Source organism: Canis aureus, chromosome 1, assembly GCF_053574225.1.
Source record: "Canis aureus isolate CA01 chromosome 1, VMU_Caureus_v.1.0, whole genome shotgun sequence".
Classification (NCBI taxonomy): domain Eukaryota; kingdom Metazoa; phylum Chordata; class Mammalia; order Carnivora; family Canidae; genus Canis; species Canis aureus.
Window position 1 is genome coordinate 8792879 of NC_135611.1, and position 24169 is coordinate 8817047.

General features: G+C 38.4%; 1 protein-coding gene and 1 long non-coding RNA gene across 2 annotated transcripts in view; one reads left to right on the forward strand and one right to left on the reverse strand.

The window, feature by feature from the left end:
* Nucleotides 1-32: 32 nt before the first annotated feature.
* Nucleotides 33-12528, forward strand: LOC144306102 (uncharacterized). Its single transcript, XR_013373138.1, has 4 exons — nt 33-318; nt 9661-10003; nt 10888-10999; nt 12185-12528. It is a non-coding gene; the product is annotated as an uncharacterized LOC144306102 (long non-coding RNA).
* DOK6 (docking protein 6) overlaps nt 1962-24169 on the reverse strand; it is a 369850-nt gene continuing 347642 nt past the window's right edge. Inside the window, exon 8 of the mRNA XM_077885115.1 lies at nt 1962-9875. Within this exon, the coding sequence (XP_077741241.1) occupies nt 9736-9875 (140 nt within the window). The 3' untranslated portion in view covers nt 1962-9735. The remainder of the gene's footprint in view (nt 9876-24169) is intronic.

Consider the following 24169-nt stretch of genomic DNA (forward strand, 5'->3'; position numbering starts at 1 on the left):
ACTGAAAAACCATAAACCTTAAAAACATCAGGCTAACTAAAACAAATGTTTTTAATGGATACTGGAACAAGAAAGGGTTTACTACATCGAACGATATTGGCTAAAATCCCACTAGACTGATCATACTAGCTTCATGACTTGAAGTGCATACTTCTTCCCTAAATGGTGAGTTCCTCAGAGGAGGGCTCAACTCTTGCTCATTTTGAATCCTAGCTCTTTGAAGATTCAGTGGATGTTTTTTAAATTAAATTCCAAAAAAGCATTTTCTCTTTTGGCTACCTTGTATCCAAAGTTTGCAAATATCCAGAAGAGTATAAGGTATGTAGATCTCTGTAATTCACGCATGCAGAGAAAGTAGGCGACTGCATGTTTGTCTTATGCTCAACTTTGTGTCAAGAGAGGAGTTGGGAATTTTAGAGAACGTGCTTTAAAATATTTATACAGTTTGAATAATGGGAGCTAATTTTGTTTCTGTGATTAAAAAATGCAGGGTCTTAACTATTGAGAGAGACAAAGAGAAAGAGAAAGGAGAAGGAGGTGGTGAAGGAAGAGGAATAGGAGGAGCAAGAGGCAGAGGAGGCTGAGGGAGAAATCCAGAGACCACTTTGAGAAAGGGATTTAGGAAGCTGGGGAAGCTGGCCTCTCTTGCCTTCTGTAACTCCTTTGTTTCAAGCCATCTCATGTCTTCCGCACAAAGCCAAGGACCCATTTGCTGTCACAACTCCTGCCTGACACTGATGTGCATCCAAAGTAATTAAAAGTAGGCAAAAACCAGGAGCCAGGAGATGTTCTGTGCCCTTTTCTCATGTTTTATAAGGAGCAAGCTCTAAGGAAATATTTACTGATTGACTGGCCTTGGAGCATATATAAAGCAGCAACCTGAGACACCTAGATATTCTGATAATTCATATTTCCATGAATGTTTAGATATTCTATCTAGATCTTGCTCAAACATTTATTTTTAAAATTCACCATATGGATATAAAAATTAGGTAAATTTGTCTAATGTTTTTCTTGACTAACTTAGAAATAAGGATGCGTTTTTGCCATTTGGGAGGTTATTGGATTTTCTTTTTCTTTGTATGTTACAAAAATAGCAGAGTAATTGCTCTGGGGCTGTGCCCTGTGACATACATTTATTAAATATCTTCTTGATGTCAGCTGCAAACTTATACAAACCTTCGCACTTTTGATAAAGACTTTCCCCAGCAAATATAATTCTCATGGTTTTAATAATGAGAAAAAAGGGAAGAAAAATCCATCAGGTTCACATCACAACATGTTATGAAAGTGGCACCAAAAATTCATATCATATACCAGGAGAAGCTGTGTTTCGTTCAGCATTTGCAAAGAAGGGCCCCTCTACTGTCCCTCCGTAACATGTTCCAAACTTCCACTGGGTGTGTAGAACTGAAAGCTCTCATATAGTTTTCATTGCTTTCTTCAAAAATTCATGACTTTGGCCAGTCCTACCCTAACTGGACATTTTAGCACTATGACTGCTCAATCCAGGCTTCCTCACCCACTCTTGATGTCTCTGACCATCAAAGAGAGATGGAGACTTCGTACTCTCTTTAAAGACACAACTCTACAAAAGGAATACTCCTAACAAATTAGTGAATTAATAACAAATGCCCAACTAATATTTAAAGATTAAGTTTGAGAAACAGATTCCGTAAGTTCATTTGCAAGCAGGTCTAAATCCAAGTGACCAAAGGGTCAATATCACAGAATGGAAAATAGTAAAGTCATCAAAATATAGTGTGGTCATGACTGTACACATTTCATCTTTGATATGAAATCTTTGTCTACCTAATGTTCATTCTGAGTAATTTTCTTTAGTTGTGAAAGGGTGAGCACAGTGCTGGAGGGAAAACCGTTTTCCAGTTTTGTGATACTGTGAAAGCCACTTAGAAAGTCTGGATGTCACTTCACTACAAAATAAAAGTATTGATCACCAATGCCATTGTCAACATTAATATTTTATGATTCCACCAAGCCACAGTCACCCTAATAAAAATGATTTAACATTGGATTAGGAAAATACTGGGAATACATAATAAATTCTCAGTTATTTTACATTTAACAAAGAGCCTTCTTTTACTTGATTTTGAAAATAGCAGCCAATGAATGAATAAATGACATTTTAAAGGTTAGCAGATTATGATTGTCAGAATTGTTTAATTACATAGTTACAGTTCATTACATGATGATAAAAATATAAGGAAATCATATAATATCATAGTGCTAACAATATTAAATAACTCAGGGGTAAAAACCAGCAATTTAGATGTTCAAAATCTCAATCATGCAAAATTGTGTGAAGTAGTATTTTTGAACTGCCTTTTTTAAGTAATGGAAAATTACTTAAATTACTATAAATTAACCTCCTTGTAGCCATATCAATTGTAAATTTTTTAGAATTATGAGTAAGATATTATAACAATTGATTAGGTGTATTTACTAAGGATTGAGATATAGAAACTATGAATTCAGAAGAAGGTAATTCTTACACTGTGTATTTCGTGTGTTTTTACCGAGGGGAAAAATCACACAGACAGATTTAAAATAATTTAATTTCCTAATTTTATTATTGCCTCATTATTATAATATTTTCTGTTCTGCCAGAAATTCACATTTAGGTTCCAGGGACAGCTATTCCTTTGCATTCCATTCCAAACGTGGCTCAACTAGGGTTTAAGTACAGATGTCCCCAAACTATTATTTATCTGGAATAGATTGTGATTAAAAATAAAGTATGTCAAATCATATAATTTCCAATAGAAGCAAATTTGTCATGGAAATTTTATTTCTTAACAAGAGCCTAGCATCCGAAGTTATTTTTACCAAAATAATCATAAACATTACATTTAATCAATGACAACGGACATCCCTTTACAGTAGACTTCACAAAGTATATATAAATTAATTTTAAAGAATTTATAGAAAGCAAACATATAACACATAATTTAACATATTTTGAAGATTCATAGGGATAAGGATTCGGAAAGATGGGATAATTCTGGGTGGACCTAGGAAAAAGATAACAAATGTAGCAAGTACAGAGTAGGTTAAAAGTAAAAAAGTGTGTGTGTATGTGTGTGTGTGTGTGTGTGTGTGTGTGTTTTAGGGTTTGTGCAGAGAAGGTAATAGGGGGCCTTTGCAGATCCTGGGAGTTCAGTCATCTGCGTAAAGATGATTTTACTTTTATGCTCATTTATTGTCAGGGAGTAGACGGATTTGTTGTGATTTATATACTGCCTGCTATTACCAAAATAATATAGAGTGCCTTATAACTGGAAGGAATCTCTATTCTCTATTTAGGTTTTCACAAAAATTTAGAGCTTCCTTTCTCCCAATGAACCCACTATATATGTAGATAGATAAGAAAAAGCATTGTTCTTTGAATTTGCAATAGATATGTAAATCTGAATTTGATTAGTCAAATGATTTCATATTGACCTATACCATGCTAATTTTTTATTTATATATAACATCAAGATGCTATTGTCATTTTATTCTTCATTTTCCCGGCTTTCAGCCCATCTGTCTCATATAGTTAACAATACTGGAACACCATAGAAACCCTCTCACTTTGTTTTTCTTCGAGAGAAAATCTGTAGTGAATTTTGAAAAAAATTCAGTCTTCATCTCAAACTTCCTTTCCTTTCCTTCCTTTCCTGAATTTAGGTTTTTAAATTTCAGATTTCCAAAAATAAGCTTATGAGGCTGTGGATCACTTGGGTGAATTAAGGTAATAACCAGATTCCAGTATGAACACCACTGCAGGGTCAGGGTCGATCCTTGCTCTACTCAACGCACGATTCCTTATCTACAAAAAGGGCTGATTTTCTGCTCTAAGTCTAACATCAACTTAAAAGTAGAGAACAGATGGAGAAAGTTAATTGTATCAACAATTAAAAATGGCTCCAAATAACTATTAAAAAATTTAAATTTGTTCATTCTTCTTAAAATTGGAATATGGAATATAGGGTAGGAGAAGATGAGGTAAAATAAAAACCTATTAAACAGAATTATTAGAAGGAAATTGTAATATTTCTATTACAAATGTATTCTTTCTCTCCTTGAAATGTTTACAAGATATAAAAATCTTAAACTAGGGAAAAGTGTATGAAAATCATGAGTAAAATATAGTTTTCGTATTACTTGGTAATTTTAACTTATTTCCTATCTATCCAGACTTGAGTTAATTTAAATAATTGCCTACTAAAGTGTATTAAAAACACTTGATATGGAAGCTATTTTATTATAAAAAAAGTCATTTTCCAATTTCAACTGAAAACAGATTTTTGAAGTTCACATGAAACAAAATGTAACCCCGATGTTATTATCTAATTACATTGTGACAAATGCCGTAAATAATTATGCCAAAGTGTTACATAGTGATAAAAGTCCCCAAAATAATAACCACAATTACAGTATGATGAATAAGTAGGAATACATTTAATTTTTTTTAGTTTGACTATCACTTTAGAATAAAGAAGTTTGAATTTCAATGAAAACTGGGTGTCCGTGTAAGAGTAATAAAATTTATCCCAATCATTCATGACCTACAAGTCTAATGAATTGCCTCATAAAGCCTCTCTAGACACAGTTAGTGATGAGTCCAGGAAGGGTTAGGACCATCCAAAAAATCTGAGGAGACACTTAAATGTTATTCCAGGGCCTATTTATTTAGAATCTCTGTGGCATTTCTCAACTCCCACTGCATCTAAATGGGGGAAAAGATAGACAAAACTATCTCTGTTTCTTTGCCTTTTCAACAAATGACAACACCATGGGTTTGGGTTTCCTCCTGAGTAGGATGTAAAGTGGTATCTTTATTCTACACGATTGCTTCCAGAGCTAGCTAGCATCCTGCCCATCCAGAAAATATGCCCAACATCTCATGATACTTCCTCTAGAGTCTGTAAACTAGCTACCGCCCCAACGAGTTGTAATAATTGTAGAAATGATACAACAAAGATTCACATTCTTGAGTAAAAAAGTAAGGATTTGGGGTAGTTTCAGGGAGGAAAAAGGCGGAAAAATTTTGCAAATACGTTCATAGAGAATGTACGCATGAGGCTATTGGTCTCTTCTGACATACTTCTAGCCCCCAGCCAAGGGTCATGGATGATATACCTTCATTTTGAAACTCAAATGAAGTTGACATGTACAAAAACGATAAGAAGAGACATTTTACCAGGGGGATTTTATTACACATTCTTTCATGTTCAATACTTTTCACTAAACCCAAGGAGGCATACTTATTGGCTATGTGCTGTCTTTCTGTGGTCACTTCAAAACATGATGCAACTGCTGTCTTCTTTCAATTGCATGCTTGGTACTCAGTGAAGCTGGTCAAGAAGGTCAAGTCTGTGATAGGGAACTGGGATTGGAATGTTAACAAAGTAGAGTCTTAGTGCAACTTTGGACATTTCATTGGAATCTTTATAACTTTATCTAAGTTGCTGCCCTCCTGAGTTAGGTCCCATTCTTCTTCTCTGCCCCTTCCATATGGAAAATTGTCCTCCATACATTTCATAGGCTAGAAATTCATCTGTGTGGCACATCACCTAGTGTTATGGTTATTAATAGAAATATAGTGGCCATTTCTTATTTGGAGAAGGCCAAGATTGGGGAATTGTGAAGTATAGTTAATGATTGAGAAAGTAATTTGAAATTGCAAGATACTAATCAACATGATATGTTGGTAGAATTGGAGAAAAGTGTATCATTTTCACTCTAAGCAGTTTTTAGTATAATATTTAAGACACAACGTGTTAAAGGCCTAAAGCTCAGCCCCACTGAATGTACATTGCCTATTTATTGTGCTGTTATAATCATCAGAACTGGACTATGATTTTTTTATAAGACTTATAATTTGCTTAAGCTTGTTTTCACTGTAGCATTAATGGTTGATTTGAGTAAGTGGCTCAAATAATCTAGGGAGTAGGGTAATCATGCTTTTTTTTTTAACAAGTTTTCTGAGATACTGACAAAAGAATGAGGGGCAGACATCAATTTTTATGATGTGTTTTTAAATATCTACTCTAAAGACACCACATGCAATAAATAAATTGGATCCGTAAAAACTATTAACAGTGTAATGTTATTTATCAGTCCATTGTTTCTATACTGGACAGAAAGTATTAGTGGCTGACCATTTTATAGGTGATAAATGATTTTCAAACATAATTGCCCAGTGAAGACAGAGAAAAATTGTACAAGATACTAGGACTAGTACTCGAGTTACTACTTGGTGAAAAAAAGTGAGGTTTACTTTTAATAAATAGGTTTCACTTTATTTCACATGCTCCATCCAACAGCATCTTCCCTAATCTATAAGTAAATATACATTTCTTATTTCATGAAGTTCATATTGTGGCAGCGGCCAGAACCCATTGATTCATATGTATCTGCAACTTGTGTAAATAAATTAGTTCCAAGTGCCTATTATTCAGTCAACGAGTAAGTGAAAGATGTGTTTTCTTTTTCTCCCACCAGTATGGTAAACGATTGGGTTGAGGTTATTTTATACTTTTCCATACTTTAAATGTGTCAGGGATTGGTCATGAGTGCAACGATTAATATTTCCAGAAGAAAACTTGAGGACATAAGACATAACACCCCCGCCCGTGTCATCTTTGTGGGAACTGTGTACACCCTCCAGTTTTCCTCTGCTCTCAGAAGTGCCTCCATTACTTATGTCAAGTTCTTCACCACTGTGTCTTCCAACCGGATACCCCAATATGGAAACTGTGACCATCTTCACTCACTTGCCTAAATCTGGTTGGGATCCCAACTGAGTCACTTTCAGAAGGAGCCAAAGGTGGTCTTTGGTTCACAGCAACCCTAACTGCAGGAAAGCTGTAATAAAGCGTCTGAGGGAGAAAAATGACTTGCAAAGTGTAGACGCATCTTCAGTCAAAAACCTGTGAGCTCAAGGGAGTTAAATACATGCCTACGACCATTCTAATTGCTCCAGTGAAGTTGGTTTTATGAAGTTCCAGGAGAATGGTATGGAAACTTTTCTTTCATCTTTGGTTTCTGTAGAAGATTTATTTGCTTGTCATTTTTATTACAATGCACACTGCCTTATGTCAAGTATATTAGGCTAATATATATTCTCCTATATGTTCGGTTAGCAATTTTTAACTCAGCTACAATTTTAAGTATAGATGGAAAAGTATGCTAGAATAGATCTCCAAAAATGTACCACGAGAGACGTTAAAGCATTATTCTCATTGTAATGAGATTGGGTTAAAAGACTTGGGAGGGACATTTCTCTCACACACTCTTAATGACATTATTTTCGGAGTGAACCGGCCCAAGGCTAGCCTGATCTTTGGTATCTCCTCAGTAAACGCTCACTGGTAATGATCACAAGCAAATGGTGTTCTGGAAGCAACTGCATGCAGGTATTGTGTCTTCCACCAAATAGACACAAGAGCAGACTCATCTAATTAGCAGAATCGCCCCTGGACTTGCTGTCTGTGTTTCTCGCACATTAGTGCAGCTGAGACATGAACCAGGACCCCTGAGGGCTTTTCCCCACAAGTCCCATGTAGAAACTGTGGTCTCTAAGCAACAGCTCGACTGAGTGAGCGGGCGAGAGCCTGGCTCAGAACGTGGCACCACTAGGAGCTGTGCTCAAATGGTCTCAGCGGGGAGTTGCTCTGGTGGGTTTTACAAAAGGCATTTCAGAAACAAATGCCATGTGCTGAGTGATTCAGAGGTGTGTAACCCCGAAAGCTGGGATTTTAGGGGAGGCTGTGTCCTCGTCAGGAACCAGTCGTCTGCTTTTCTGCTATGTCAGCAAAATTCACAGTGCAGAGAGTTTGAGTAATTTTCTTTTTATCCCTGAAAGCTTAAGATAATTATTTTTCACAGCCACATTGACTCTTATGATTAGCATCTTGATGGGGTTTTCATTCTTAATCTGAGAGATTCAGAGAGTCTAGGTAGTTGCTCTAAAGTGTAAATTCATCTAGGAGGGACCCAGAACTGCTTCTATGCTGTAGTTATTCTCTGAAATAAGTTTGCAATCTGCATTCAAGCTATGGATAGAGATAAAAAAAAGAAGAGTCTTATTAGAGATCAACAAAACAAGTACTCCTTCCACAGACTAACATTAATAGTTTAAATAATTTTGCTATTAAGAAAAAAAAAATCAGGCTTTTATCTTACATGATCTGGGCTCACTATTCTTTGGATTCCCCGTGGAGTATTTACAAGCTGACCATTTTAGGTGTGTGGCATCAGATAATCCAGGCAGAATGATTTTTATTTTTACTTGAGTAAACTTCAAAATGAAGGACAAAAATATCTTTGTTGACACTAAATAAATTGGCCAAATTTTTTAGTTCACACGGAAGCCACCACTTCCTTTTAAACTTGGTAGGTTTGTCAACTACTGTCAGAGATGAAAAAATTATATCTGATCCGTTTTCACTTATAATCCCAGCCAATGTTCATTAAAGAGGAAGTAAAGCCTAGCAAATTCTGGTTACACAGGAAATCACAAGTGCCCAATGGCTCGTTGAGAGCAGCATCTATAAAACTTTAAATAATTAATATCTACAATCCTGTGTGCATTGTTCTTCTGACTGCAAAATAGCTGAGTTCTTTTTAGGTACATATATATATATATTTTTTTTTTTTAAATTTCTTTCCTGAAAAACAGTTTCTCATTTAAAGTTTTCTGTTTCTTGAGGTTAAATGGAAGCTGGTGGGTGATCACACCCGATTTTCCTCATGGAGCTCAGAGGGATGGCCAAAGAGACAGACATTGCCAACAAGGAAGTACTAACCCAAAAGACAGGGTGGCGACAGGACACATGGGACAGCTAGACCAGGTCTTTTGTTTTCATTTTCAAGTGAACCTCCTTCTCAAATATTCGTTTATACTTGTCAGAGGAGCAGACTTGACTACGTAAATACTTTTGCTAATAAAAAGCCTTTTTTTTTACAGCACTATTTTAAAAGTAGCTATTCAACATAACAATCTTAATTTTAATGCACCAAATTACAGTTTTCAACAATGTAAGTGAGCATATCCTGTCACCCTCAGCACACAGTTGATATATACGTGTTAGATATAGATGGATATAGCAATATCCAAATCTGTATTTGTCTACAGGTGCACACACACGCACACACACACAGTGGAGCTACAGGGCCTGCTCAACAGTGTGTTCTAATTCTTGTGTTCCCTTAATTGTCACTGGGCTTATTTCTATGGAGACTTATAATGCCATTTGTAGACCTTACTGGATTTGTCCCCGTTAAAACCTTCCAAGCCACAGAGCTTGTGGTGGGTGACCTTATGTCCAAGGACAGACCCTGTCACCAGGCGGGAGGGCCGAGCCATGAGGACAGAGTTAATGTCCCCCGCTCAGGTCCAACCCAGTGTGGGCAACTTCTCATGGTGCCCAGACTTCTGCTACTGTCCGTACCAAAGAATTTTATTTAAATGACTGTTCATACGATTTGGATTCTATTTTTGTAAAACATAGATTCCCCTCCCCCCAAGAAATTCAATAAATAAAGGACTTAGCCACAGAGTCAAGGAAGCAGAACTCCAGGTTTTAACCTTCCACTGGGACTGGGGCTACACCCGACCCATTTCAATTTTTACTGCAATTGGTCTTCCAGGAGGCAGAGGGTGCAGTGACCCTACAAGCAGGTCCGGACAGACTGTCTCTCTGGTCAGCAGCGGCTCTCTGAGTGTCATTGAATGAGGCTGGAGCTGTAGCTGAATCCGTAACTGCTCGACCGGGACAGAGCCTGCTGGGCCTCCTCACTCTGCTCCGAGGCGTAGCTGGGAAATGTCTGTGCACGTGACATCTTCGAGGAACCAAACCCGTGACCTGAGAGGAGGGAAGGAGGAAGAGGTGTGCTAAGAAATAGACTCAGAAAAGCAAGGGGATATATATAAACAAGCAAACAACCATGCAAACAAAGCAGAAGGCTGCAAATCCTCAAAAGAGAGCTCCAGGTAAGCACAGAGGTGTGAAAAATGGAGAAATTTGGTGCTTTATTCCTTTCTGGGTTAAAAATGTATTCAGGGATCAATATTTTCCTCAAGCGTGTCTGGTCAAAAATTCAGATGCCAGAGTGCAAGGTAAACTTTTGAGAGATCTCAAACTTCTAGTATGTCCTTCAGCTATTGGAACAAAAGCAGAAAAGTTTTTCTGAAAAAAAAAAAAAAAAAAAAAAAAAAAAAAAAAAAAGCTGGTTTTGATGGAGGGCCCGTAAGCTGCATTCTTTTCTTTTATACTTGCTTTCAGCATACAAGAGCAAATTAGACATTTTCTTAAAACCTTTCTGGAGCAGGCAAATTATACTGTATCCCAACCAGTAACCATCAATTAGCAGGAAAAGCTTTCACCAGTATAGCCTTCAAGGCCCTGACTTATCCTGTCAGGTTTGTGAGTAACTGAACCCACCCCATGATATGATGAGCCTAAACAATAAACTTTTATGGTTACTCAAGTGGCTGAAAAGTTGAATCTTCTAGAAAATATATTTAAGGAAAAATTCCATCTATGCTTTTGATGGTTCAGATGCATCCCCGAAACGCAAAATTTGTCTAATGTAAACCCACACAGACGTGACCACGGGAAAGCTTGTCAGAATGCTGACAACAGAGGGTGAGACTGTCATCGTATGGCTTCAGATGGACTTTCCAGGGGCCTTCCCATTCTTTTTCTTAACTGAAAATTAATTATTCTTCAATCTGGAGAATGTTATTTATGGAAGGGATGAGCTTAGTGAGCAAAGAAAGCTAGACCCAATGTGCTTGGCCTCTCCAGAGTTTATGTTTCATCCAAAAGAAAAGATGCATCCAGTTTGATTTGTAATGTTTCTATTCTCTACCAGGAGGAACCCAGTCGAGACAGTCGGCTATCACAGAAACATGGAACATGTCGTCCTGTTTCTCAGGTGGCGCTGTCCTTCCTGAGGTCACGCACCTAAAGCCACTCATCAGCAGGTGTGTAAAACATCCTTGCAATTTCTGAAGCTTGGGGTCCAGGGAGAAATGCAAATGACTTGGGTAATAAAAGGCTGATTAAACTGGTAGAGGCTCTCAATGTTTAAAAATCGTGAGAGTGAAATCTTGCTTTCTATATAAAAATCACTTTAGATTCACTGTTGGCCTAATTCTCTTGTAGATTAAATCTCCCCAGGAGCAAATCAGGGGAGTTGGGGGATGTGGGCACGTGCTCTCTACCTGGCTCTCCAGCAGCCGCTGTTGTGGTTGTGCCAGCACAGCCCCTTTCTGAGCCTCGGAACCTTCCTGCCCCCTTCCCTGCCTCTCCCAGGGCCCCCATCCACATTTCCTCTCTTTGCCCCTTTACACGGAGGTGGGTAATGCTGCATGCTGTTTGCCCATCCTTCACAATTCCTTGTTGGTTCTATAACTTCCCTCCTAGCACTGTCAATAGTCCTTTAGATTGTCTCAAAATCCCATGTGGTCGTGTCTTCTCTTTCTGGGAAGGGGCAGAAAAAGGGAGAAGTTAGGGGGACCTGGGGTGAGTTCAGAGTGAGAAGACCGGCTATGCACGCTCCTTCTACTACTTATATGGGTCACCAACCTTGTGAGACTCACTTTTCTCTTGGGTTCTCAGTTTCCTTATCTGCAAATTCTGGAATGTTGACATTAATGGTGTTGTATGACTCATCTGATTATGAAATCAATGTGTCGTCATTGAATTCAAGCATGATAAGTGCTGTCACCCCAGTGAAAAGATAACCTGTCACCACGTACTCCAGCAGGGTCACCTATATGGGATGGTCAGAGGGGCCTCCTGCAGAAAGTGGCATTTTGACATGTTATTTATGTGACAAGATTATGGGAGAGTAATCTGATACGGAAAAAAATCACTTAAAACATTTAACAACCTCGCCTCCTTATTGTGCCATTGACTCACTAGATGATCATTCAAAGTTCTCACAAGTGGAGATACTGGCATTTATCAGCATAAACCAGCTGGAAATTCTAATATTAAGAGAGTTGTTCCTGGTCTTGGCTTTATCTTATTTAAAGAACAAAGTAGAAATATCTGAAAGAGAGCAGCGCTGGGAAACACCTTTAGTTCGCATTACTTGTGGGCTAAAAGTGAAGGCTGAAGTTGTGGATTTGGGACAGTCTGGCACACACAGATTTTTACCCTAGAATCTTGAGTGTGGAAATTCAATCATGCAACTACTATTCGTCAAACACCTGCTGAAACAGTTCAAAAGACCACAGGGGAGACACATGAATGGAAAGTACAGTCCCTGACTTCACAAGCCATCCACAGGCTGCTTTGGGAATGAGGGTCGGACAAGGATAGACAACGAAGAGCAGGAAAGAAGGGTGCATGCAGGGGCCTCTGGGTGGCTCAGCGGTTGAGCGTCTGCCTTCAGCTCAGGACGTGATCCCGGGGTCCTGGGATCGAGTCCCACATCAGGCTCCCTGCAGGGAGCCTGCTTCTCCCTTTGCCTATGGCTCTGACTCTCTGTGAGTCTCTCTCATGAATAAACAAAATCTTTGAGAAAAAAAAAAAAGAGTGTGCATGCAGTCAGAGCTTTCCAGAATCAGTGCAGGATCCCAACAGAGCTCAGAAGAGCCGTGTTGCAGAGCTGCGCACATCATTCCAAGAACCACAACTTCCTTCTGCTCCCTGTGCCTGGAGGACTGGGGGACACGCCACACGGGAACACGCCTGGGACTCGAGGGCCCCAGCAGATGCTGGCTTTGCCCCTCCTGTCCGTGCCCCATGGGTCCATATTCTTTCTGGTGTTCTCGCTCAATGTCTAGCTTTCTCTTCCAGGTCAGCGAGCTGCTCCTCGCTGGGCTGGGTTTTGAATATTATTCTCCATCATGGTCAACACTGTTTTCTTCTTCACCTCTATGAACAATTTCTAGTCTAACTGGAAATTAAATTATGACATTTTTACGTCACCCATTTCTTTATAGACAATTCACAAACGATGCCATTTACCGCTTATCACAAAAATAACACACCTCAATCAGAACTGTACAGAGGAGGGCTTACTAAGTGCTCTGTGATTATGGCAACAATGAGCATGAGAACAAAAGAGAGAAATAATTAAGCATTTTCTCAACGTTTATTTGAATTATGCCCTTTGGTGAAAACAAAACAGAAATCAACTTTGTGGCTTCAATTAAACACTTGCTAGAATAGACTGTTCACACCATGACACAGAGACTCTATTTAAACGCTTCGTACACTTTCCCTCCAAATCAACCCCTGAAGACAAATGAGGTGAATGCATACCCTGGGGGTGTGGAGAATTCTATATTTTAAAAGCAACAAATTTGCTCATGAAAAGACTTTTCACATTTTTCTTTCTATTCTACTGTATATTCCTGTCTGTTTGAATAGAGAATAATATTTTCTACCCATATTTTCAGAGAATATTGACTAGCTGGGAAAAAAATCCATATTTCCCTGGCAGTTTGAAGAATAATCTGGGGTGACACTTCATGACATCTCTCTATGCCCTCTTCCCATGGTATGTGGGCAACCCCCCAGACTGAAGGACACATTTCCATTCCATACGGAAAGGAATATACTGGATCTCGAGACATGGAGATTTGCTTATTCCAACAAAATCATACGACTCTTCCCCATTCCAGAAATGTGGGTGCCCCAGGACAAGGCAGGTGATGTCACCCTGGTCACCAAAGGAAATCTTGCCTGCCGCATCCTGAAAGTCAGATGGGTCAAGAGCTGGAGGGAAGACAGGTGCAGTGGAGAGTGACAACCAGATCCAGAGGCCCGACCAGAGTCCCGTCACAGCTGGCGGAACAACAGGACGGCGCCTCATCCATGCCCTCCCCCTCCTGAGGAATTAAGAAGCTCACCAGGGTCTGGACACTTTGCACTGCTTGTTCCCTTTCTGCCACCTGAGGGTTTCTGTGTTCACAAACACACGTGCATTCTTTACATAAAATATAAAGAAAATTGTTTCTCTAGGAACTCAGAGGGCCTCAAAGAATAACACACCTGCTTAGTAATTCGTAAGAAATAATGGGCACTTGATGTGAATGTATGTTTTATTAGTTTGTTGGGATCTGGAGGAGGGAAGAGTGTTGTCTGTTTAAATCATATATATATATATATATATATATATTTGTTTTGTTTTTTTTTTTTTTAAGGCAAGAAAAAACCCCAGGTAAGGCAGCCTGGAGCAAAGGCATCAATGAGCATCAGGCCCGAGTGGACACAGAGGAGATGCTGTCGTCCTGTACAAGGGTTTCAACTCATGGTGGAAGGGGGCCCCGGGGGCGTCTAATACTTGCACGCTTATGTGGCCTGCAGCAGAAGTGGAGACAGCCTAGAGGTGCGAGTGGCCCGGAGCTGTCCACAGTGTCTCAGTAAGGACTTACCACATGCTAGTTATGCTTAGAAAGGCCAGGGACTCATTGGCAACATCTCTTCTGTAATCTGCATTTGAATTTTACTCAATTTATTCTAATTACAGTGCAAACCGGACTATGTTTTCGTTTAATCTGTATGCTCTCCTAGCAGGTGCTTCTGAAACTCCTATGGAGACTCCAGAGTTCCAGTAGCTTCATGACTTTTTTTTTTTTTTTTTTTTAGGTTTTATTCATTTATTTGAGAGAGAGTGCACAAGTAGGGGGGAGCAGCAAAGGGAGAGGGAGAGGCAGGCTCCCCATGGAGCCTGGGATCAAGACCTGAGCAGGAGGCAGACGCTTAACTGACTGAGCCACCGAGGCGCCTCTTCATGACCCTTGAATAGATCTGCTGGGGATACTGAGGCTCAGGCTCAGGACATTTGAATCAAGGGGGAATAAAGATCATGGGTTCCAACCCATAAAGAAAGTGATTTGCAAAAGCCATGAGTATAATAACCACTGATCACTGAGCGCATATTTCATGTGGACCCTATGCTAAATAGAGTAGAAATATAATTTCAAAAAGTCCTATCAGTTCTATAAGGTGAAATTGCATATCCTCATTCTCTCTGTGGGAAAAACAAAATTGAAGCCTAGAGGTGTTTAACAACTTGGAAGCTGACAGGTGGAGGAGCAGAGTCAGATCTAAATCTGGAAACTGAAGCCAAAGCCTTGCCAACATCTTGCTACATTTCCTCACAGAACTCTCTCGATCTCTCTCTCTTATTTTGTTGTCTCTAATTTTTTTATTTGGACACATGGATTTTTCTGCTTTTATTAATTTTTTTACCTTTTCTTTTTAAAAATTGAGGTATATTTGAGAAATGTAATTGTACATATTCCAAGGGGATGAGGTGATGATTTGCTGTACACGTACATTGTGGAGTGACCATTAGGCTATGTAACACATCCCTCACCTTCTAGAGTTTGCTCCTTGGTTGTGCGTGCGGTGAGAATGCTCAAGATCTACTCTCAGCCCCTTTCAGGTATACAAACCATATTATCAACTGTAGTCACCAAGCTGTCCATTGGACCCTCAGGACGTATTCTTCTTCTAAGTAGAAGTGTGTATGCGTGACTCACATCTGTCCATCACCCCTAGCCCCCAAGCCCTGGACGCCACCGCTGGCCTCTGTGCTTCCTCACAGAATTATTTATTTATTTATTTATTTATTTATTTATTTATTTATTTATATTTTTTATTGGAGTTCAATTTGCCAACATATAGCATAACACCCAGTACTCATCCCATCAAGTGTCCCCATCAGTGCCCATCACCCAGTCACCCCTTCCCCCCCACCTCCCTTTCTACCCCCCCCCTTGTTTGTTTCCCAGAGTTAGGAGTCTCTCATGTTCTGTCTCCCTCTCTGATATTTCCCACTCATTTTTTTTTCTCCTTTCCTCTTTATTCCCTTTCACTATTTTTTATATTCCCCAAATGAATGAGACCATATAATGTTTGTCCTTCTCTGATTGACTTATTTCACTCAGCATAATACCCTCCAGGTCCATCCACGTCGAAGCAAATGGTGGGTATTTGTCATTTCTAATGGCTGAGTAATATTCCATTGTCTACATAAACCACATCTTCCTTATCCATTCATCTTTCACTGGACACCGAGGCTCCTTCCAGTTTGGCTATTGTGGACATTGCTGCTAGAAACATCGGGGTGCAGGTGTCCTGGCGTTTCACTGAAACCTCTGTTTAGTTGAGGATACAGCAAAGCTTCAGAGAAGAAATATCAGTGTTCACGTGATTGAAGTACCTCAAAAGGCTGCCGTCAAAGAACAAAACAACTAAAGCCCTATCTTCACCACCTCAGGCTGATGTAACACAGGACCCCCGCCTGGGGGGCTTACACAACAGAAATTTAAGTGTTCACAGTTCTGGAGGCCGGAAGTCCTAGATCAGGGTGCCAGCGGGGTTGATTTCTGGGGAGGACTCTCCCCTTGGCCTGCAGGTGGCTGCTCTCTCCCCGTGTCCCGACATGGGCTCTTCTCTTACCAGGGGGTGTCTTCCTCTTCTCCTGAGGAAACCAATCCAGTTGGATCAGGGTCCCATGCTTATGACCTCATTGAACCTTAATGACCACCTGAGAAGCCCTATTTCCAAATACACTCACATCTGGGGGCATGGCTCCAATCTGTAAATTTTGGGGGAACACTGTTCAGTGCAGAGCAAAGTATCCGAAGTAAAATGGATCAGGAAATGTTAAGATGAGGGATGTGACACTTTCTCCTTTCCTGGGAATATTATATCTTTACTTCTTCTCTAGGAGGTATTTGTACTTGTTAGTAAAGTTATGTAATTTGGTTTAAGATTACATAAAATGATTCAGTATCACATGTAATTTCTCACCCTTCACATTGCCAAAAAAAGAATTTAAATATTTAATAGTTGGTTTATGCCATTAAATTTCTGAAATAAACTGTCAATTTGCATTGCACTCATTTACATTTCCACACAGAGGGTAGAAAAGTATTTTCTTAACATGAGATAGATCTGGATATTATTAGACTTTTACTTTTTTTTTTCAAGTTGAAGGATGTTTCCAAGTTGAAAAATTGCACCTTGTTGTTTAGTTAATTTCCTTTTGCAACATGAAGGATTTTTTTTTTTTTTTGAATGTTTCATTTTTTTGAAGCCAAATCTGGCTTTGTGCTTTCTGAGTTTTGTGTCTTGGTAATATGTCTTCCCTTGTCACAGAATTATTAAAATATTTTCTTATAAGTTGTTTTATATATATTTTCATAAATTTTTTATGTTGTCTTCAGCTCTTTGATTTATTGGGAATCTCTCTTTGTTCACACCCTAAATTAAAGAGGCTTGTATTATGTGATAGTTTGTAGTGTTAGCTTTGCTCTGGTTCGGGTCCCAGCTCCATTCCTCATTAGCAAGGTGACAACTGCAAAGATATTACTGCTCTGTCCCATTGATTCCTCAAGTGTATAATGGCAATCAAAATAGTTTCTATGAATAGAATCATGTTTTAGATTAATTAATAGTAATAACTTAGTATAAGAGTGTACGGCATTGGTGTTAGTATCCGACCCTAATATTACGCTGAATGAAATAAGTCAGTTGCAGAAAGACAATCATCATATGGTTTCACTCACATGTGGAATATAAGAAATAGTGAAAGGGATCATAAGGGAAGTGGGAGAAACTGAGTGGGGAATAATTAGAGAGGAAGATAAACCATGAAAGACTTCAACTCTGGGAAATAAAGGGTCACTGGAAGGGAAGGAGGTGGGAGGATGGAGTGACTGGGTGACAGGCATGAAGGAGGGCACATGATGAGATGAGCACTGGGTGTTATACTGTGTGTTGGCAAACTGAATCTAATAAAAAAAATAAAATTGCAAAAAAGAAAAAAACTATACTACCCTAAGAGTGCACTTTCTTTTCTTTTCTTTTTCTTTCTTTTCTTTTCTTCTTTTCTTTTCTTTTCTTTTTTCTTTTCTTTTCTTTCTTTTCTTTTCTTTTTTAAGATTTTATTTATTTATTCATGAGAGACACAGAGAGAGACAGAGACACAGGCAGAGGGAGAAGCAGGCTTCATGCAGGAAGCCCAATGCGAGGCTAGTTCCCAGGACTCCAGGGTCACACCCTGGGCGAAAGGCAGGCGCCAAACTGCTGAGCCATCGGAGCTGCCCAAGAGTGCACTTTCTCTCCTACCACCTGTGCTCTTTCCCAAATCATCTTTCTTTATGTGTTCCAGTGCTGGAAAGATCTTATAATTCTCCAATCTGTTCTATTTCCACTCTTTTTTGTTGCTTCACCTTGTGGAGATTTGAGATTGGCTACATCTTATCTTCCAGGTTTACTAAGTAATAAAAAATTCTACTACTCTAATTTGCAAAAGTTTTTCTACTCCTTTTACTTTCCTTCCTTTTTAAAATATACATTTGTACATTTATTGTTATTAATAATGGCACTGTCAGTCCCCAAAATATGGGTCTTTTTTGCTTACTTCATAAGTGGACGTCTAAATATTTTTTATGCATATCTTTAAAAATCAGAAGTTTTTGAGTGGGGAAATGCATATTATTTAATGTTATATAGTACCCAGCCTGTTGGGTTAGCAGCAACATTCTAACAGTAAAAAAATCAGACATAATATAGTTTATAATACTTTAATTTGCCTTAAAGATGGTCTGACCTGATTCATACAGAATTACATTTTTATTACCTATTTCTAGAATTAAAATAGTCTTAGATCTATTATTCTGGTTGATGTAGGATCCATTTATTCCCTTGCATTTCATTTCTCTTGTGTTCTACTTATCTACTGGAATGTTAATTTTCTACAATTGTGATCTCTTTGCAAAACTTAGCTGAACTCTTCACTGTTAGCAGAATTCATCTGAATAATGGTGGGGTTTAGAAGTACTCTATGGCAACCAATAAAACAGTAAATATCAAAATGTAATAATCTAAGTTGAAATATAGTATGAGGTGTAGAGAATCCCTAGAATGAAAATTCATTAATGTTGATCAATGAGGAATGGGGAAATATTATGTAATGAAAAATTCAATTATTTAGTTATTGAATTGTAAATATTTCATTGTTATTTTTAAAGATCCAGTTATAACATTTTAAATATGATGTTAATAAAAACGATATATAGATATATCTTTGTTTTCATTTTGAACATATGATTTGCAGACAGTTTAAACAATCAAGGGACTATTTAAGATCATGAAGTAGAATACTCCAGTTCAGGTAGAGATCTCCAGAACTACAGTCTGAGGTATTTTAACAAATTTACTGAAAAGTCACATTAATCTACAGATCAATAACAAGAATATGTATCGGCTGACTGTCCCTCAGATGATGTCTTAGGGAGACAGTGGAAAATTTTATTTGCTATAATTCTTCCCTAAAAAATTTAAACTAATGCAAAAAAAACCCACTTTGTCATAGCAATGAGACTTCCCTATACAATATATACTTAGAGATTTGAGTTACAACAGATACGTTACAGAGAAATTTACTGAATGTCACATCAGTTTACCTAGGAGGAAGTTTGCAACATGCTTAGACTAAATATGAGGAACGTTAATGAAGCTGTTTCAAATTTCCTATCAGGTTTTCATATAGTGTAGCACAGCTTTATTCTGCCATAGATACAAGGTTAAGCTTGCATTTGCTCTGAGGACTTCTGAAATGAGTTGGGGCATACGTGTCAAAAATTTTGTCGGATGCCTGGGTGGCTCTGTGATTGAGTGCCTCCCTTGGGCCCAGGTCCTGATCCTGGAGTCCTGGGATCGAGTCCTACGTTGGGCTTCCTACTTCTCTCTGCCTCTCTCTGTGTCTCTCATGAATAAACAAATAAAATCTTAAAAATTAAATTTGCTTAGTGCCTGACAAATACTCGGTTTTTATTTATATTTTTAAAGTTTTTACTTAAATTCTAAATAGCACACAATATAATATCAGTTTCAGGTGTACAATACAGTGATTCCACCCTCCCCTACAACATCACAAGTGCCCTCTTTAATCCCCATCCCCTATTTAACCTGTGTCCCCCACCCACCTCCCTTCTGGTAACTGTAGGTTTGTTCTCTACGGCTAAGATTCTGTTTCTTGTTTGGTCTCTCTCTTTTTTCCTCCTTTGTTCATTTATTTGTTTCTTAAATTCCACATATGTGTGAAATCCTATAGTATTTGTTTTTGACTTTTTTTTGTTTTGCATCATACTCTCTAGCTCCATCCATGTCATTGCAAATGGTGACATTTCATCCTTTTTTGTGGCTGAGTAATGTACCATTACATCATCTTCTTTATTTATAAGTTGACGGACATTTGGGCTGTTTCCATAATTTGGCTATTGTGGATAATGCTGCTATAAACAGAGTGCACTCCCTTTGAATGAGTATTTTTGTACACTTCGGGTAAATTCCCAGGAGTGCAATTGCTGGATTATAGAATAACTCTATTTTTAACTTGCTGAGGAACCTCCATAGTGTTTTACATAGTAGGTGTACTGATTTGCCTTCCCATCAATAGTGCAAGAGGGTTCCTTTTTCTCCATATTTTCACCAACACCTGTTGTTCCTTGTGTTGTTGATTTTAGCCATTCTGACAGGTGTGAGGTGATATCTCATCGTGGTTTTGACTTACATTTCTCTGATGATGAGTGATGTTGAACATCTTTTCATGTGTCTGTTGGCCATCTGTATGTATAAAGATCTGATTTTTAATCTCATTCTCTGTAGAAGTTTGCCTAAAGCTTTTCCTTCTAATGACTGATTGGGCTGATTTTTCAGAGATCTGGGCAACATTCCAATAATCACAAATGGAATTTTTGTCTTCTTATATTTGTAAATATCTCCTTTGTGAGTATAAGAACACAATGCCAAATCATCATGGCTTTCAAACTCCTTACATCTTACCATTACGAATTATGACCCTCATTGTGCCAATAGTGAATATAAAAAATCCAAATGGCGAGTGGTAGCAGATGAGACTGAGAGGTGGAGAGGGGACACGTCATGGACAGTTATATCCTGATCAACAGACTGGATATTTTTTCTACAGGTGACAGGAAGCTTTTGAACGATTTTAATAAGTGATTGGATGAGAAGTGTGTTTCAAAATCTCATTGAACGGGATGGTGGAGTAGCTATTCTCAACCCTTTTTGCATCCTAACACATTCGGTGGATAAAATGTAGCCCTGATAGAAAAAAAAAATTCTCATGGAAGTCTACTACAAAGATAAAAAGATGCCTCTGGTTTTATGCACACTACCTAGGATTTTGTTATAATTCTTCTCCATTTTCTCCAACTAATCAGTATTCCTCCAGGTCCAATAGGAAAGTTGAAAACTGCTGCTACTGATGTATATATAAGACTGAGACCAGACTAGCCGGTTTGCTGGGGAGTTGAGAGGTTCATTCTCATTGAGAAAGTTCTACAGAAATACTTGCTAGCATTTAATTAAATTCAATATTCTAAATTCTGAATTACACAATGAATAAAGTATGCACAGCAATTTCAGAACCTAGAAATCTGCAACCTAGACAACTGTCTTGTTAGTAGCACTTCCTGGAGAGTAGTTATTGCAACATGTCTGTATTAGAACACAGTATTAGTAGTGTAAATATCCAGATAAATAGAGAATAAGAGATCCAAGGTTTATGAAAATGGAGTCAAGGAGTATAGGACAAAGGAATAATTCTGTTGACATCTCTTACGTTTTATGAGAAACTGCTGCAAAAACTCCAAGTTACTTTTCTAGGCAGATTGAGCAATCCTTATTAGGCATAGTGTTATCATTGTACCCAATGAGCAGCAACAAAAGTCATCATCTTAACCTCTTGTAGTTTCAGTTAATGAATTATTTTTATTTTACTCTCATTGTATGGGAGATTAAAATATATTTTTATCAATTGTTTTTCATATTAAGTTCTAATGTCAAAGACCAAATAATTTCTATTTAGAACACTCACCGTTTTATAATGTCGTGTTGCCTGCACTAATTTCACTCAAAACAGGCAAAGCAGGGCAGTGATGGAGAGTACAGTTTTTAAGGCCGGTCCTCACACTCACCAAATGACTTTGGGTTGGGCATAATCACACACCAAGTAGCAGAGTGCCAGGCTCTGGGTGATTCTGATCATTAAAATTTATTGAGCACTAACAATGTGCCAGGAAGCGTGAGACACTTCACTTAATGCTGATTTATTTAATCCACCTGGTAGCCCTGTAGGATCAGTGCTCTCAGGGACACAGACAGGGACCCTGGAACTCAAGCTGCCTGGCTCAAAACTCTTCACTGACCCCAGAAGGTTAATTCTACCTATGGGTATCAAAATGGTCAAAGAAAAGGGCATGGTTTTGCAAACAACAAAAACAAATCTTAGAGGCAAGGGTCCAAGCAAGGCTCATAATTTTTTTCCCTTTAATTCCACAGTTATCTTGGTTTTCAGAAGAGCACAGGATAATCTGCTTTGTGCTTCATAATACTTAACTGTAAGAATTGGATACTCACTATTTTTTTCTAAGGGTCTGTATCTCTTTATATGTTTGACTTACATTTCATAATTGTGAAAATCAGAAACATTAGTTTTTATCATTTGTTTGCTTTTATATTTAACAATCACTTAATTGGACAGGATGGTAACTCTTTGAAAGTTATGATCAATAAACCATCTGGATTGTTCTTGGATTACATCATGACAATGAGTTGGTTAGTGTTAGTTAGTTGGTTAGTGGGAACATAAATTCCCTTTATGTTCACTGCTGCCATAGTGTAAGGATATTTTGAGGCAAACCATTTATGTTTACATAAATAATAACACTAACAATGTAAATTGGTAAATCGTATAAAAATTAAATTTTTCTAAATCTTAGCTAAGTCAAAGACAGAAAAGGTTTATGTTTGCCTCTTTATGCCTCTCTACCTGCAAGTCTCTACAATTCTATCAAGTTAAAAAAAAAATCTGGTACTGGGAAATTGGGCTAGTTCTTTGAAGAAATGTATTAGTTTATGTTCTTATCTACACTACACATGAGAATAAAGACTTTGAAGAGTCAGTAAAAAAATAAGTATAAAAAAACACTTTCTATGGGGATCCCTGGGTGGCGCAGCGGTTTGGCGCCTGCCTTTGGCCCAGGGCGCGATCCTGGAGACCCGGGATCGAATCCCACGTCAGGCTCCCGGTGCATGGAGCCTGCTTCTCCCTCTGCCTGTGTCTCTGCCTCTCCCTCTCTCTCTGTGACTATCCTAAATAAATAAATAAAATATTAAAAAAAAAATAAAAAAACACTTTCTAGAAAGATATTTAGAAAATAGTTTGAGTTGGGAGATTTTTCTAAGTACAAAAGCAGTTGAAGTTAAAGGGTCATTTGTCATTTCTTGACACCAAGATGAAAAGAATTAAATCCTGAGTTTAACTCTTTCAAAACATGACATCATTCAGTCCTTGTGGAGCTTTAATTTAATTTTATTTTTTTTAAGATTTTTTAAATTTATTCATGAGAGAGAGAGAGAGAGAGAGAGGCAGAGACACAGGCAGAGGGAGAAGCAGGCTCCACGCAGGGAGCCCAATGTGGAACTCGATCCAGGGACTCCAGGATCATGCCCTGGGCTGAAGGCAGGTGTTAAACCGCCAAGCCACCCAGGGATCCCCAGGAGCTTTAATCTTAATGTGACTCTGCCAAAAAAAAAAATAAAAGAAAGGTGGCACTAGTCTCTTTCATTAGCTATCAATTATGTGTTAGCTAACACATCGGCCTGGATTCACAGTGGGGGCACGGCCTGAAGGGGTCAGAAATTGTTCCTGCTAAAAATTTTAAAAGACAATTTTATTGTTACTTAAGACAAGTCTGGCCAAAGGGAGAACATTTCCTATTTGCTTTGCTTCGGTTGGATGCAGATGTGAGTAGCTCAGGTCGGTAGCACTGTTGTCCAAAGATTGCAACTTTGGATCTTCAGGCATATATGATCTGACTTAAAGACATCTTTTTCCTTTTTCAGACAGCTTATTCCAAACATAAGTCCAATGAAATGATGATGAAAGAATCTCTTAGGGGAGGAGAGCGTGGCAGTGGAGACAAGCAGCCAGTGTCATGCAGGAGTTCTATGGAGTTATGCAGGGCAGGTACCCGGAGCATGCTGACATTAGAGAAAGTAGAATCCTCTTGTTTCCAATGAATTCCTTCCTTTCCCTTTTCTCCTTTTACTTTCTTTTATAGCATTTTTCACACAGATTGAAGAGAACC